At 35.0% G+C, this 18,377-nt stretch overlaps 1 protein-coding gene across 4 annotated transcripts in view; it reads left to right on the top strand.

Annotated features, from left to right (window-relative positions):
• Epac (Exchange protein directly activated by cAMP) overlaps positions 1–18,377 on the top strand; it is a 1,466,091-nt gene that overhangs the window by 1,435,698 nt on the left and 12,016 nt on the right. For all 4 annotated transcript variants that reach the window (XM_081740195.1, XM_081740196.1, XM_081740197.1 and 1 more), the window contains 5 exons: positions 2,450–2,684; positions 4,206–4,352; positions 4,909–5,009; positions 10,276–10,407; positions 10,764–10,942. In XM_081740195.1, the coding sequence (XP_081596321.1) occupies positions 2,450–2,684; positions 4,206–4,352; positions 4,909–5,009; positions 10,276–10,407; positions 10,764–10,942 (794 nt within the window). The remainder of the gene's footprint in view (positions 1–2,449; positions 2,685–4,205; positions 4,353–4,908; positions 5,010–10,275; positions 10,408–10,763; positions 10,943–18,377) is intronic.

Here is an 18,377-nt window from a genome sequence, read left to right as displayed (position 1 = left end):
GTTTTAAACCACCTCTCCATTTACATGTATTGCGGTCTATGGTGGGAGTAATCCATTATGTTGTTCTCAGACGAGGTGAAACTATCAATGCAGATGGTTACAGTACTGAACTCCATAATGAAATGCACCACAAACTTGTCGGTAAGCAGCAATGGTCAACAGATATAGCACGACGTGGTCTGATGTTGCACGACAATACTGTTGCGCAAAGGATGGTGCAAACTTTCCATGAGTTGCAACCTTACTAACTCACCGTATACACCCGATATATCTCCCACTGACTACCACTTCTTCCACCATCTTGATCACTTCTTGGAGGGAAGATCTATCTTGATGATTGCGGGGAGCAACGTGCGGTTGAGAATTTTTCGCATCGCACACTCCATACTTGTTTCCCTATGGAACCCAATTGTTGGCTGAGCGATGGCAAAAGTGTTTTTTTTCAAGCGGCGACTATTTTGATTAACCAGATAGTGGATTTTTCATTTTGTTGGCCTTTGGAAGCGATAGAATGGAATAGAATAAAATAGAATATTTTTATTCTCAGTAAATATGTATACAGACAATAGACAACGTCAAATGAAAATATACAAGCACATTCCTTTTTATACCTGTACCAATATACGTTTATTTTCCAGAAACTCCTTAACATAATAGCGTACATCAACCAGCCAATCATACACTTTATTTTTAAATTGAATAAGAGGTAAATGTTGTGTGTGTATTGGTAACCTGTTCATGAATGTTAAACCTTGTATTGTATAGCTATTTTTGATTTTTGATATTCTGCTATACGATATATCAACTTGTTTAGCAGATCTTGTATTATATGGGTGAATATCTTATCTACGCTGCATATCTGCATATACTGAAACCTTATATGTATATACAGATTAAATAGTCATAAATTTCAATTTACAGAACAAAGGTTTACAGTGTTTTTTATATGATGCACCATTGATTATTCTAATAACTTTTTTTTTGTAGTAGTAGTAGTAGTAGAACTTCATTTGTGTAGTTACTGTCACTCCAAAATAATAACCCATATTCTATAATACTTGAAAAAAAAAAAAATAATAATAATAATAATAATATGCTGATCTTATGTAGTTGTTTGGGACTATATCTCTTAACTTTCGTATTAAACTTATCATTCTAGAAAGTTTTACACATACATTTTCTACATGTGCTTTCAACGTTAATTGTCTATCCAGAATGATATCAAGAAATTTTACATTCTTCGACGCTACTGGACACTTGTTCTATGAAAATATTTGTCTAGTAATTTAATTTTCATTAAGAAGAAATCCGTTTGCCTTAAACCATTCCTTGGCTTCTATAGAGGTTTCCTCATTAAATAACATTAATTCTGTAAGATTATACCTGAAGCGGAAATTTCATTTACACCAACCCAACAACTGAAAGGGAAATGTATGTACTCACAGTCTATGGGCTTGATCAATTCGGGCCATTATAGTATTTTTCTCGAAAAAAGGAGTTAATCAGTGTTATCATGTAAGACATTTTTTAAAATATTGTTTTAATATTATTTTATATTTTAAGTTTATTATTGACGTATATTTTTAATTCTTGCTTTTGTTCTTTTTTCTGTTGCTTTATATATTATGCACGTAATCTTCTGTCCTAAACCCCATGTACTATTATAAATCAACTCTTTTTTTTTGTTTTTTTTTTTTTTTTATCTTTCTTTACTGACACACTCTACTTTCAACAAGCAATACTACCACATGTTTTGTTTGCAATATGACGCTCAACTGAATACTTCAAAGCTATTGCTCCATTTTCCTAATGTTTTGTTTCCTTCTAGTGTTCACCTCCCTATGTGATAAAATGTTCAGGGAAAAAGCACGTAGTTTAATAATAAAAATGCAACACACTCCTATGCATCTGAGTAACAAGGTAATTGCAGATGTTTCAGTTATAAATTTTCGCCATCAACAGTTTTTTCTTTTCTAACCTTTATTTTATTTTATTTGTTTTTTAACTTGCGTTGCTCAAGGAACTAAAGTTTTGATCCCTGTAGAAATAGTGATTAATTTTAGTTAGTAAAGCATTGGTCTTGACTTTTCTTGCTTTATAATCTGTGTCAGTTCAGTCTTATGATCTTAATATGTGACGTAATTATCATACAGCGTGAGTTTTTTAGGTTTGCAAAGAAATTAGTTTTTCCCGATTTTCTGGAAAACCAATTTCTTTTTGTCCATCGCAGTGAGATCCGTTGATTCGTGTATGTCTCATCTTTAGGCAATTTCTTTTCATTAAATGCTAATAATAATGCATTATTATTATTATTATTATTATTATTATTATTATTATTATTATTATTATTATTATTATTATTATTATTATTATTATTATTATTATTATTATTGCTAATTAATATGCAATATATACGTGAATTATACTACATAATGTTTGTATGTATTAGGACCTAGCAAATGAGGTAGAACAAGATTGTGCCAAATGGAGCTCTCTGAGGGAAGAAGCGGGTCTAATGCATCAGGTGATGTCTCAGCTGAGGAGATATTTGGAAGAGAAAGAAGCGACGTCAGGGCAGAAGTGGAAGCTGCCTCCTAGCGGTCAACCCATCAGCTTATTTGGTGCTAATTCCAAAGATATTGAAGGAGCGGGAGGAAGGACAACGATACGGCCGTTAGACGACAGTGAGTGAAGTACTTTCTTCAAATCTTAATATACTATACATTGTTTCCTTTCTGTTACCGGGATTCTTTTCACGTCATGTAATATTTTCTTCTAAATTTTAGTGATTCATTTCTTCTTAGATGAAGGATCTATCAAATTCTATAGCTGTTCAGCATAGCTGGCTGGATAGTTGATTATTTTCTTTTAAAAGCCTTCATCTTTTTTCTCCATGAATCATTATTTCTAAATTCTATAAGGCTCATCTTTAAGACCTTATTTCACTTTGAATGAGCTCACCGCGATCTAATGCTAGTTTGCTCTTCGATTTTCGATAAATAGTATTTCGGACTCAGTTATCGCTAGCAGCTCAATATTTTGCTTCATGAAAGAAATTGAGTAACTACCTGAATAAAGGAATAATGGACTGCGAGCCATGAGAATAACTACATTTGGAATTGATACTACCACTCATCATTCAATTGAAGCGTCAGAAGTTTTATAGGCTGGGGGAGTTTACTTACGTTCTTAAACACTATTCTACTTATATTAAATAAAAATAAAAACGAATTATTACTAATAAATCGATAGTTTGTATTGAGGTCAAAGAAACTAAAAATAAACGAATGCTAAAACAATGCAAAAAATGTAATTGATGCTCTCAAATGAATTAATTATTATGAAGTAGAGGAAGCAATTTATCTGTAATGCCTACATATCAAGTACTCTTGCATATTTTTTAATCCTCATTCCTTAGAATATAGCCCATAAAGGCAGCAGCAAATTGTCGAAAATTTACAGTAAAAAAAAAAAAAAAAAAAAAAAAAAAAAAAAAAAAAAAAAAAAACTAGTAACTCCTCGTCAATTCTACTCTTCTCGTGTTTATTGGTTGCATTCGTTCAATTTATCCAATGGTAAAGAAGCTAGTCAACTATGTATTTTGTTAAAACAAAAGTCTTTTCACTCAAGTTTACATAAACAGTTAGAGAATAAAGTACCTATTTAAAATATTTTTGAATGTAGATTTTGATTAAGTCCTGGAGAAATAACTGTCAAGAACACTAAACTATTCTGTGGCTCATAACTCTCTCTAATGGTAGAGTATTCACTTGGTGATCTGAACAACAAAGTTCCATTCTTTTTTTTTAGCGCCAATCCGTAGTTATATAAAGATCACTCTTTTCTAAATGGTCAGCGCTTTCTCCTATGGTGGCGAAAGATTGGGGTTCAATTTCCGGTGCACTTAAACTGTATGTCAATATTTCATATAGCTTGAAACCTGGTATTGAAAAACTGACTTTAAAGTTTAAATAAATAAATCCACCTAATTTTTTTTTTTAGTTATTTATCCAAAGGTTTCTGACAAACATTACATTATATATTATTTAATTCATAATATTCTGATCAGTATGCTGACATTATTAAATGGAAAAAATATCTATATACGTAGCTTCAAATTAGTAATGTGTTATCCTAAGTTAATGTATTTTATTTGTTTTAATATAAGTATGTGATTTACTAACTGAATATTTTCTTAATGGCAGTAATATTCCGAGTCTACTGCGCCGATCACACGTACTGCACCTTACGATTTCCTGTGTGCACAACAGCGGATACTATCAAACACGTAGCTGCGGATAAGCTGGGATTGAAACATGACGATCTCCTACTTGTTGAAGTTAAATCTTCAGGTAAGGTCTTAATAATATATAAAACTAGACACTGATTTACATTTTCTTTTCAATTGACATAGTTGGTAGGGCTTCATTTGTTCCAGTCACCAGACCAGTAAATAAAAGAAGTCAAGAATCTAGTTATATAGAAATTAGGCCTACAGCATTAAATATACGTAATGGATCAACATTGGCGCAACTAGAATATTTTGCTAGGGAGGAGTATAACCCCTTACTTTTGAGAATTGAAAGAGCCTTTCCTGTGGTCCTAAGGTATTTTAGTGAGGAGAAAATGTGTTCAATAGTGAGGGGACTTCCCTTCTTTAGTTACGCCTATGTAGGACAGTAACAAGAATCTGCATTATAAATTCCATGCGTATTATTTGAATTATTGATATTAGAAGAGAAAAAAATTATTACACCTCATATTTGTATGTCTCAATCATTTTACAACAAGCTCTTGTGTTTGTTTGTGGCGATCATTTAAAATATGTCTACTTATAGTGTGTTAAATATGATTATGTTGTGAGACAATTTGAATATGTAATAATGTTCTTAATTTTCATTTTGACAGGCGAGCGTATAGTTTTTAAAGATGGCGAGGTTAGCATTGCTACAGGACTTAGTTTAAATGGACGCATTTTTGTATCGCCAAGAGATCATTTGGACGCTCTGGTATGTATTTGTCTGTTGTAGTAAATTTAATAGATAACTTAAACATTTTTTTCTTCTTTTTGTTTTATCATTTTCTTTGAATATAATGCTTATATTAATTGGTCATTAAAAATGTCATTGTAATATACTGAAATTTGTAATTACTGTAAGAATCAAGCGTATGTATATGCTAGAGGATTGTTAAATGAAATAACTAGATAACCAACTAGATTAAATATGAGGCTGTTTAGCGTTTCGACTGTCATCTTTGTGGTTACATATGAAGTGTCATAGAAAAAAGAAGTTCGGCTATGTGAATAAAGTAACCAGACGTCGTAAGGTTTCTTGACATGCCTTACAGTTAAATATTTTTATTTAGGTTTTAAATCCAAATTTCTTTTCAATTATAATTATTAGTGTAAATCACCTAAAGAGATATCATAAACTCAAAAAAAAAAAAATATATATATTCACCTTACTTGTCTCTACTTCGTTACGGATTACTGGAACAATCATTATTTGTCGAATTTTCGCCTTGGCAACACTGTCAAGACGCAAGTGAAGAAAGAAAGAAACAGAAAAAAAGAGGATACAATGAATGGGAATTAGATGCACAAGCGCCAATTAACTGTATATACACTGTGGAACACTGGCGCAAATCCCGGGGGGGGGGATGAGGAGGACATGTCCCTTCCAATCTTGGAACTGAGAGGGACTGTCCCCTCCAATATGATGATTTGTGTTCGATTGCCACAAAGGAAAGTGAAATGAAATTGATGATCTTCCGGAACAAACCTCAAATCTGTCTGCCTCCCAAAGTTGAAGGCAACTCTGCTCTCCTGATCCTCCACAGCATTGGGAGCGGTCTTACCCGTCCTCCCCCACCCCCCAAAGTTGAAGACAGATTTGCGCCGCTGCTGTGGAACTGTAAAGAAATCCATTTAAGGTGTAAAGATGGTTGTTCTTATAATACATTAGTATCATGTTCTGAAAAAACCTTCGATAGAATGGACCAAAGAGAATATTCCTTTTAAATGTACATATAATGAATCACTTACCAGCAAATAATAAAGATATAGTCACATACTTTTAAAAAGTGAATTATAAGCAGCCTCGAAACTTGAAAATTTTCCCGGCAGACTATTTGGGTCCCTGTAGAAAATATGAAGTTGAGCCCCCTATTTAAAGATAAAATAGGAAATTTGGGCTCTTCGAGAATTTGAAACCTTAGAAAAACATTTCAATTACTTTTAGGGACTCCAATGAGCGTTGTACTGAAGTAAAGCCCAGATGACAGTTATGGTTCATCTTAGGGAAGTATATTTTCTTCGGATGATGGGGCAACAGCAATATTTTAAATCATTTTCAGTTATTTTGGAAATAGTATAGTGGACCCATTCTTTACAAGTTAAATTGAAGCGACAATATTTGACACAAATTAAAGAATTAAGAAAGTATTTGTTGTTTCTGGAGGCCCTAATAGAAGACATTTTATGAAGTCAGCCCAGATCACAGTTATGCTTTATTCAAAAGATTTGTGTTGTTTTTCGGATATGCTGAATCTACTCCATGCTTCATTTATACATTCATGTTCGCATAATATCATATGGATAAAAAAAAAAGTTTTGTCTTAAAGTAGGCTCCTTTGTACAGCAGGGAGCTTAAATGAAAAAGCAGTTGCTCCTCCCCCCCCCCTCAAAGTTACGCCCCTGACTGTAAGTATTTTCACTAAGATGCTTCATCAGTAGGGACCGAATTTTAAGGCGCAAAAATGTGGTAGGAAAAAGGGAATAAAAGGTGCTGAAAAATCATTCAAGATGTTGCAAAAAGGTGCTAATAGGATATCTTTAAGTGCTATAGTATACACTTACATGAACATTCTTTATTCATTACACCAACGAATATTGTTAAAATCTTGACTTTAAACATTTGATATAAATTGCAAAATTGTTTTATTTAATCTCATAAACTTGTACAACATTCAACATTCTTGTAATAAAATTGTGGTTAAAACCAACTCGGTACTTAAAAAAAGAAAACATTAATTTAGCAATATTGTGGTTTGAGAAACTGTTACACACTACTAGATTTTCAAAAACTGATTATACTTGATTATGCACAACATTTCTATATTTTTGAATGCTAGTTTCTGTCGCTTGGAACTCAGGAGATCCTTGTATGTGGAGAAACTTCAGTCGACATCAACGGAAACCAGTAGTGTAAGCACATGGACAGGAACTTCAGTTGACGTTGCAAAGATTTCTACGTCCGAATTGTTTCGCAAATTTAGTTCAAATTTGTCCCTAGCAAATCTGTCAAGATTGCTTCTAAATTTATGGAAGGTTATATGTAAACCAGATTGAAAATAAAACAGATTCTTCTGTCCATTTTTTTTTTTTTTTAAGAGAAAGAAAAGGGACAATAAAGGTGCTGAAGGCTAAAAGAAGTATAAAAAAAGGGGGATTTATTTTCTTAATCTAAAAAAGGTGCAACAGTCATGAAAAAGGTGCAACAAAGTCCGTTTATTCAGTTCGTTTTATGCCCGGAAACACATATTTTGAACTTTGGCTGTTATAGCAACTACATTTTTAGGAAAGGTGCTGCATCTTAAAATCCACTCTCTATTTATCAGATTGAAGGCAAAAGGTAGGGATAAAAGGGAAGAGAAATCAAAGAACAGAGAATTTTTCCCCAGGGGGATTAATTTCACCCAGATATGCACCCAGCCATAACATACTCTCTCTCTTTCTCTCTCTCGATATATAATGCAAATACTGCAGTAGGTGATTGTACGTGACAACTACATGAAAACGTTCATATAAACATATATCGCGAAACGCCTAGTTTTTGAGTAAATTGAGGAAAACGAATAATAACGGAAAACATCACGCATGTTAGTATTCACCGATTTATTACTAGTAGTACCATTAATGAAAATACAGGTTTTGGCGAATGTCCAGTGCTATGTCCTCAAACGCAGATGGTAGTGTCTCCAGAAACTGAAGGAAAGTCTGTCCATTCTGGTTACTGTCTAGGACGATTGGACCAATGAGTATGTTATTCACCACGGCACACAACACATTAACCGAGAATCTGTGCTGGAAATTTGTCGAGATGGTGGCATGCGGATTAGCATTACATCAATAATGGCAATTGTGACTATTATTTATGCCATATAGCGTAAAACTAGCCTCGTCGGTGAACATGATGTACGACGATTAAGTGCTCATGTTGCGTTACCCATGCACAAAAGGCCACACGTTTCTCTTCTTCACCATTATGAAGACTTTGCTTACGCTGGAAATGGATGCAAGCCTTCCTCCGCCAATGTTCTTCACATTGCCATATGAGGCCCGACTTCAAGCAGAAGTTCTATGCGTTTGGTACTTGGTGTGGGGCCAATCGTCCTAGACAATAATCTGAATGGACAGACTTTCCTTCAATTTCTGGAAATACTGTCACCTGCGTTTGAGGACATACCACTGGTCATTCGCTAAAACATATACTTTCATTAATGGTACTACTAATAATAAATCGGTGAATACGTACGTGTATTTTTTTTTTTTTTTTTCGTTGGTACTCCTTTTCCCCAATTTACTCGAAAACTGGGCGTTTCGTGATATATGTTCATATGAAATTTTTTCATGTGCTTGTCACCTGCAGTACCTACTACAGTATATGCATTGCCTCCCGTTACATTCTATATATATATATTCATATTCATTCCTTGAAAAAAAAAATCTTTTCTGCATCAATAACTAGGTATTTCACGAAACAACCATTCTAATAAATATAATAATGTTGAGAAATGTTCATAAATTGTTTTAACTCAAATGAAAGTATTTTTTAGTTTGGCTATACAAAATAAAAGTTATTCTTCTTTCTCTCTGCATAACCATTCGAAAAAATTTTAGACGGGGGGGGGGGTAGTTTATGAAAATTTTGAGCCAGGGGATGAAAATTTTCTTATCCACGGGACGGGGAATAAGTTTTTGTTAGGAAAAAAAATCCTTGGGATCTCTCCTGTCAAATCGCACAGTGGAAGCGAGTAGAACATGGACGTTTGACATTTTCAATATGTTCATAAAATGAAATGTGGTAGCATAGTTACGTTTCGAATTACGACCATTGTTTCACTTTGAACTAAAATTAAGAATAATTTCTCCAAAAAAAAAAATAAATAAAAAAAAATAAAATAAAATAAATAAATAAATAATAAATAAATAAATAAATAAATAAATAAATTTTCACCCATCAGTTTTATAGTGCCAGTATTACCTCTTTTCTCTAATTTATTAATAATTTCTGAAAATGAAATCAACCTTTCTATTAAAGATTGAGAAGCAAAAACTGTTACAGGTTTGATACTTTGAAGAAATGGTTCATCTAGTTGAAATATCGCTCAAAACGGACAGTACCAAAACAAAAAGTGACATTAAAAAATGGATAGGCTTGCTTTTATTTCATTCGGTATCAAACAAATTACAAAAAGATTTCAGAAAGCATAATGTTAACACAGCGGCAGTATCCGCAAAGAAAATTGAGGAATACTTAACAGAATATAAAAGTTCTTGACTAATCTGCAGATTTTACAAGTGTTTATGTAGTTTCATCCTCGTGCCAAAACAGACAAAAATCAGTATACAAACTAGACGAACATATTTGTGGTAGCAATACAACGATGTTCCAACATCAAGTCCCTCAGACACTTAAAAGATACTAAACAGAACATTGATAAGGTAGAAGTGATCAAAAGATCTTTATCGCTCATAGAAAGACAAGAGTATTAAGCATTTTTCATTCGAATGAAAAAATTAAAATTAAACTCTGACATAGACACTCTGTGCAAAAGATAGGGGCCGCAGTGGCTCAGTGGTAGAGTATTCACCTCTGGTGCATGGGGTCCCTTGCGCCATGTGAACTTTGTGGTGGACAAACACCGGGTGCGTGGGTTTCCTCGGGGTTCTCCCCTTTCCTCCCACTTTCTTCGTTCCACCATTTCATTCATTTCTCATCATCACCGTCTCCTTTAGCCTAGTTGGCATATGCGTGGGACGTAAAACTCAAATATTTCATTTTCTGAGCAAAAGTTGGAGTAACATCGTTGACACCTTCACCATCATCATCAAGCATAGTGACTTAAGATAAGTCTTGCGAAATAGTCAGCGAAAATTTGACGATTTTTTTGAAGGAATACTGAAGAGAGGGATGAGTGCTTTTTGAGTTTGTGTGTATGACAGCTTTTCAAGCGGCTTTTTACCTACAATGGTTTATTTCTATTTTCCAGACACCTATACCAGAACAAGAGGCTCCTTCAACGACGGACTACGGTGATGTGGATTTGGAAATGTTTAGTACAAAAGAACTAGCATATCACATGACGGAGTTCGATTGGAATCTGTTTTTGTGTGTTCATGAGGTAAGTGTATCAAATGATAAACAGACACAATATTCAACCAAAATCTCTCACACTTCAATTTTTAAGCTAATATTGACTACTATGTGCTCTTTATCATTATACTATTCAGGGGTGGATGCAGTGGGGGCTATCGCCCCCCAGAAGAGGAAACTTTCTTATTTTATATATAAATAAAACCTATCCCAGAGTTTGGAGCTCTTATTAGTAGTTCTAAGTAGCAGTTCTAGACCTCCTCCCAGAAGTCCGTCCTGGATCCGCCCCTGATACTATTATATTTTTGTACTAATTATCTCAGGGTCAAGATAAATAGTATCCGAAAAGTTTAAAATATTGTTTTTTCTTCTTCTTCTTTTCAGTATGAATTAATATATCATACGTTTGGTCGTCATCATTTCCGAAAGATTACAGCGAATTTGGATGTATTTCTGCGTCGTTTCAATGAAATTCAGTTTTGGATAGTCACTGAGCTCTGCCTCACGCCAAACCTTAGTAAACGAGTCCAACTGCTCAGAAAGTTCATCAAGTTGGCTGCCTAGTAAGTAGCAATCCAAGTTTATCTTTATTATTCTTATTATTATCTTGTTCAAAATATTAAAGCTCAATTTACATTAAGCCTTTTCCGCTGAAATGATCGCGTGTCATCTGCTTCTACTGTTCAAATTACGTGAGATTTAGCTGGAGATGATCTTTTGTGTTTTATAAGGAACCAATTATATATTTTAAGAAAGTTTCAAGCAATATAGATCCAGTTCCTGTAATGTACTTAAAAGGAAGTGTAAACATAAACAAACAAAATGGCGGAAAAAAGTTCTAAATTCAAAATTTCCCCTTGCTAATTAATCTTTAGGAGAAATATCCATCCTTTTGCGTGGTAATGTTAGTTTTCCTAAATATTAAAGCGATTTCTTATTTCTATTACTATTGTTACTATATCCTAGTTGTAATTAGCAGAAGTCCTGGTTTGACCAAATCTTAAATAGATTTTGGGTACAAATGTATTAATATCCCAATGAAGCAGCAACTTTCAACTGTATTATAATTTAAATTGCCAATATCTAAATAATTTGGCTCATAACGTCACTTCTTGTAGACCGAGTAGGATAAGTAACTTCTGGATCTATGCAAAAATATAGGATAAGTACACTTAGTATATTCATCATGTGATTTCGGCAATTTTTAAAATAAAGTAGCAGAATTGCACTTAAATTTGAAACAAAAATACACTGCTCTTGTAGCCTAATGTTTAATCAAAATAATGTGTTTGATGCCGTATTCTATCACATAACATACCTAGATTTTTTCTTAAAATCATATGAAAGATTCTTTATACGAGTACAATGTGTATTAACCTTCATCTACATCTAGGCTTGGCTTTTTTCATCCGGTATTTTACCAACCGTTTTCTTTTCTTTCTTCCTGTTTTCTTTTTTTCTTTTTCTTTTTTCTTTAATTTTTAAATTCAAATGAGCAAAGTAAACAACAACATTTCCAGCTTTCAAAACTGTAATAATTTCCTTAGCCGCGTATAATTTTTTTTTCATAGATTGCGTGTGATGGAACTACAATAATGGAAAACCAAGAGAAAAGAATCACGTGTAATTTTCCGTAGTAACATTTATGAAGGAATTGCAAGATATTATAATGTAAATTGAGCTTAATAAAAGTTAACTAAGCACTTGCTTTTTACATATACATTATCAATATTTATAACAATCAACCTAGATGTAAAATTAATTTGGTAAAATCTGTAAATCTGTACCAACAGTTTTGGAAACTAGTCCAGTTAAGTGAGGCGAAAAGGTAAAAAGTTATATTTGATTGCAATCGATCACACTATGTCAAGCGGATTATGCATTGTCTTGTAATAGTGCAAGATTAATTGGCTATTAGTGTGTATGTTCAAATCTATTTTTAAACTAACGTAACGAATTACTTAAGAATATAAGTGAAAGACGGAGTAAAAGTAATGGAAAATCTGATGTTGTTGGTAGAGTAGTCAACTTTTTTTTTGGGGGGGGGGGGCGGATAAATATAAGGAAGTCTGTAACGATCTTATGGCCATTTTAAATGCTTAGACTTAAAATATTTATTACGCAGTAGCTATACAACGATTGAAAAAATATTTAGAGATTGTAGAAAATCTCATATATATATATATATACCGGGTGAGGCATTTAAAACTGTTTTTTTGAATATCTGGAAAACTACAAATCGGATTTTGAAAAAGTTGTAATAAAAGTTGTTCGTCTCGAAGGGGGACATCCAATGATACCACACTCGACCCCCTGCCTCCACCCCCCGGGGGCGGGAGGGGGGGGGCAACTTTGAAATCTTAAATAGGAACCCCCATTTTTTATTCCATATTCTGATTCTCCGTGAAAAAATACGTAACTTTTGTATTGAACATTTTTTTCGTTGCGTGATAGATGGCGCTGTAATCGACAAAAATCAAAATGGCTCACAAACATTTGAAAAATGAGGCATTTAAAACTGTTTCTTTTGAATATCTGGAAAACTACAAATCGGATTTTAAAAAAGTTGTAATAAAAATTGTTCGTCTCGAAGGGAGACATCCAATGATACCACACTCGACCCCTGCCCCCACCCCCCGGGGGCGAGAGGGGAGGCAACTTTGAAATCTTAAATAGGAACCCCCATTTTTTATTCCATATTCTGATTCTCCGTGAAAAAATACGTAACTTTTGTATTGAACATTTTTTTCGTTGCGTGATAGATGGCACTGTAATCGACAAAAATCAAAATGGCTCACAAACATTTGAAAAATGAGGCATTTAAAACTGTTTTTTTGAATATCTGGAAAACTACAAATCGGATTTTGAAAAAATTGTAATAAAAGTTGTTCGTCTCGAAGGGGGACATCCAATGATACCACACTCGACCCTTTGCCCCACCCCCCGGGGTCGGGAGGGGGGGCAACTTTGAAATCTTAAATAGGAACCCCCATTTTTTATTCCATATTCTGATTCTCCGTGAAAAAATACGTAACTTTTGTATTGAACATTTTTTCGTTGCGTGATAGATGGCGCTGTAATCGACAAAAATCAAAATGGCTCACAAACATTTGAAAAATGAGGCATTTAAAACTGTTTTTTTGAATATCTGGAAAACTACAAATCGGATTTTGAAAAAGTTGTAATAAAAGTTCGTCTCGAAGGGGGACATCCAATGATACTACACTCGAGCCCCTGCCCCCACCCCGGGGGTGGGAGGAGGGCAAATTTGAAATCTTAAATACGAACCCCTTACTGCAATGGGTGAAGTTGGTACTGTTGCAAGAACATAACTTTTATTTTAACAGTTGTGGAATTTGAAGTGCCATTCATTTGGATTCTTCATATTTTCTTACGATACTTACTTCCAGTTGTACAAGGCAGTTTCGTCAAACATCTCGATTACTATTTATGATTACGGAACACTTTAGCATATCCTTTAGGCTGTATCATTGTATCACGACCCATAAGCTCAAGCTCAATCCTATTATAAAACACGATGAGAAGTGAGATAGGAGTGTCCTGGAGAAGTTAGATATAGTGCATTCATTCAGCCAATGGAACAAGATGCAAATCTTAGCAGAGTTCTTATTCTGCCTTGCATATCCATCTACAAAGTGTCGAATTTCTGATACGCCTTCACATGACGTGTTTTGCAGACGATGAAACACTACTGATGCAATTTCCGATGATTCTTTGGCTACGTGTGCTTCTGTCCAATAATATACTGTGTAAACAATTTGTTCTTTGTTTGCCTATCGGTTGACGTTCCTTCGTAAATCGTAAAATTAAACAACTAAAATTGTGCTGCTGTAATAGGCGGTTTGATCTGGAACTCGAGGAAGAACATGATTCTTTTGCGAGTCGAATAATAAAGTGATTGCATCATTGTTTCTACTTTTCAATAAGGAATGAAAGGCTTCACCTTTCTCTTATGTATCGAAAATTCAGTTTCACAAGAGGTATTCCTTGATTGAAGTCTCAACTCAAACTGCATACATTTCGAACATTTATTTACAGCAGGACTTCCAAAACTTATATTGTATTCAGTTACAAATAAGAGTATGGAACCCGAAGATCGTTTTCCACATCGTTATTGTACAGTTGGTGAAGTTTTGCTACAGACAAATAACTTGGCAGCTAATGCTTCTTTCCATTTTCTCGTCTGCAATAATGTTTCTGTACAGGAATTAGTCTTTCACAGGCCCGTTTTTATAATATTGTGCGCCTATGTGCCCTTTTGCTGCCTCCCCGCACAATTTTGCCGCCCCCTCAAAAACGACCAATATTATTATAGTTGAATTCAGTTATTTGGGTGGGGGGTCGCTGAGATGTATAACGACAGCTTTAATACATTTCAACTTCAAGGTCATATTCCACTCCCCAGGAAGGGGGCGAGATTTTAAAAGTAATCGAAAACGACAGATATTAGTGTTGAATTCATAGTTTTCGAGGTCGCTAAGTTTAACGGTATCATTTTTCATGATGTTTTAAGTTCATCCTCACCGCTTGGAAGGGTGGTGGGAAAGGATGACTTTTTTAACATATTTTCTCGCCCTTGCGCGGGACTCTGCAGATTGCTAGTTTTAAATATTACTTTATTGTGAATCTTAGAGAAATTCCAAAATTTTGCCGCCCAATAAATTCTGCCGCCCTATGCTCGAGCATAGAATAGCACTTACCTAAATACGGGCCTGGTCTTTCAATGAATGTTTTAACAGTTTTCTTCTTGGCTTCAAACATATGGGACTTATGGTCTCCTCCTCTGTTTTCTGATGCCAGCTAACCACTTTCAAAATTCCGTTTACATATTAGCTTAAACCGTTTCTCAGATACTCCTAACACACAACAAAAAAATTCTTACACACTATCAGCAGTGTTTTGATGTCACTATCACATTTCGGATCGTAATATCGAATCCAAAGCTGTGTTGCTTCTTCCCTGTTGTTCTTTGGTCTTTTTCGTTGTGGTGTTGAAGGTTTCGTATGCTTTAATATGAAATTGTCTTGGATTATTTTATTTTTAACCAAATAGAAGCATTGGTGAAATTTGCAAATATCTTGCATACACATTTCTGTACATCTAAGTCTTTCCTCCTACATGGTTACAGTTAAAGTGTTTCGTGCAAACATTTGGATGAATAGGTTGACTCTTTTAATTTTTACGTTTTGCGTTTCCACTTGTCAGGATTACGCATTTTCTTCCTGCCGTTTCCAGGTGGACTTGGTGTAATAATAACATCCTCCTCTTTCAAATCTTTTAATCTTTCCATCTCCGTGGACATTTACGCCGGAAAGCTTCTTTTTAATAGGACAGAGTGATTTCATTACACTCTTCAAGCTACTTTTGCTACTCCAACAATGGCGTCGTAGTAAATAAAACCAACCTTATCGTTAAAACCTTATCAAATTTTCAGTTATAGCCGGTGATAACACAATATTCTTTCTTGAAGGAGAAATGAGTGTAAATCCCGTGAAATTTAATTGTTTATCACTATTATCTTGCTTGCTGATGCAATGCATAGCATTGGGACAAAAGACAATTTGAACCGAAAATGGCAACTAGTCATTCAATGGTTATAGAAAAGAGCCGTTTTATAATTAAAAAATCCTTTCCTTATCAGTGCGCCATGTTGTTGTGGACAATATCACTTATGAACAAAAACCTACTTTTCAAATTACTTTTTTTTAAATGTTTTAGATAGTTTTGGTAAGAAACCAATTCATAAACAGAAAGATACGACCTCAAAGATTTCAAAGCTACTGATATCTCAATTTAAAAAAGAAAAAATGGACAAGATCCGTTTTGAAAATAAACTCGACAATTAAAACTACTTTTAGCGTTACCCAGGAACGACGACGTGGACGTAGTAGTAATTTGTTCCCTTCGGGGTGCTTGTTTCAGGTGAGTCCCCTTGCCTCTCACCATCGGGGTGCTTGTTTCAGGTGAGTCCCATTGCCTCTCACCATGGGGGTGCTTGTTTTAGGTGAGTCCCCTTGCCTCTCACCATCGGGGTGCTTGTTTTAGGTGAGTCCTCTTGCCTCTCACCATCGGGGTGTTTGTTTAAGGTGAGTCTCCTTGCCTCTCACCATCGGAAGCTCCATATTTTACCGAAACAAATGTTCAAAATGGTGTCCGTTTTCTGCAATACACATTACAACTCTGTTTCTGAAGGACAATTCTACTGCTCTAAGTGTCTCTTCGCTAATGTTTGCACATGCATTGATTATGCGCTGCCGCATATTTTCTGGGGTTGTTGGTTCTTCCGTGTAACATTTTGCTTTTAGCGTTCCCCACAGGAAAAAGTCGGAAGAAGTTAAATCAGGGGATCGTGCAGGCCAATTTTGAGGACCACCTCGTCCAACCCATCGATCAGGATATTTTCTATTCAAAACCTCACGAGATATCCGTGAATAATGCGCTGGACATCCGTCTTGTTGAAACCAAATATTCATTCTTGTTTGAAGTGGGACATCTTCCAGTAGTGTTGGCAAAATATTATCTAAAAAATCGGCATACATTTGACCATTCAAATTCCCGTCTATGAAGTATGGGCCAATTATTCGAGTACCTAAAACACCGCACCAAACGTTCACACTCCATGGACGTTGACGCTCGGCTTGCCTTAACCAATGAGGATTATCTACTGACCAATAATGCATATTATGCCGATTCACTTGACCAGTATTCGTGAAAGTTGCCTCATCAGAGAAAAGTATCTGTGAAATAAAATCATCATTAACTGCTAATTGCTGTTGTATCCAATTGCAAAAGTTCAAGCGGTGTTGAAAGTCGTCCCCATGTAGTTCCTGATGCAACGAAACGTGATATGGATGGAATCTGTGTTCATGCAGTATGCGCAGAACACTTCTTTGCGACATTCCTGAACTTCGTGCGATTTGCCGAGAACTGATGTGAGGATTTGCAGCAACTGCAGCTAAAACATTCACTGCGGCATTTTCGTTCGTCACAGGCCGTGATCGGACTCGTTGTCTGGGTTGAATACTTCCAGTTTCAATAAATAATTTAATAATACTGACATAACCCTGAATGACATGTGAACGTACTTTGTGAGTACGTTATGTAACATTGTCTTTCTTGGCGCTGTATAATAGATGGCGCTCTAATAGACAACAATCAAAATGAGTAAACACCGCTGACAAGTGATAAGAAAATGTTCGAAATTGTGACTATTTTTTGCGATATATTTTGCATTATTCAAACTACCGTCTACGAAGCAAGAACTGCTACCACGCGTAGCAGTCCATGGTTAGATTTCCTGTAGGTGTAACACTTGCAATTAGGGATGGGCACAAGCGAGTTCGAGCAAGTTTTCTTTGAAACTCGACTCGACTCGACTCGAAAAACTTCCTCCAACTCTACTCGAAATTCTACTCGAATTCGGGTTAAGTTTCGAGTCGAGTCGAGCCAATTCGAGCTAAATCCTGTGTGTAGTTCCAAATACTCTTTTCAAATATCCTACGTAGATAATATAATTATCAATGATATTACTAGTAATATACTACCACTACTACAACTTATTATTATTATTATTATTATTATTATTATTATTATTATTATTATTATTATTATTATTATTATTATTACTATACGAAAGATAGGCGGTTTGTATCTGAATACTAAAAACTAGTGACTGTCTATCTGCGTAGTCGACAAGTCTTTAGGAGGCAAGGACATCGGTCATGAGGTTCTGGGTTTGAGTTCCGGAGGAGCAAGCCAAAAATTGATAAAAGTTATAGGGCGTCGGTCAAACATGTTCAAAACTGCTTGGTCCGGGTTTAGGGTTGTCATCGGCTCAAGCGGTCGGCTCACAGCTTATTCACTATCAAGCCAAACAGAAAAGTGAGCCAACAGCTCACCCAAGCGAGCCGGCTCAGTTCAGCTGAGTCGAACCGAGTCGATGGGCTGCTTTTAATGGAGCTGGCTCGAGCCGATGGC

This window comes from Thermobia domestica, chromosome 15, assembly GCF_964235325.1.
Source record: "Thermobia domestica chromosome 15, izTheDome1.hap1.1, whole genome shotgun sequence".
In the NCBI taxonomy this organism is placed as follows: Eukaryota; Metazoa; Arthropoda; class Insecta; order Zygentoma; family Lepismatidae; genus Thermobia; species Thermobia domestica.
The sequence above is the reverse complement of the archived record's forward strand: the minus strand, read 5'-3'. Positions and strand labels throughout refer to the sequence as shown.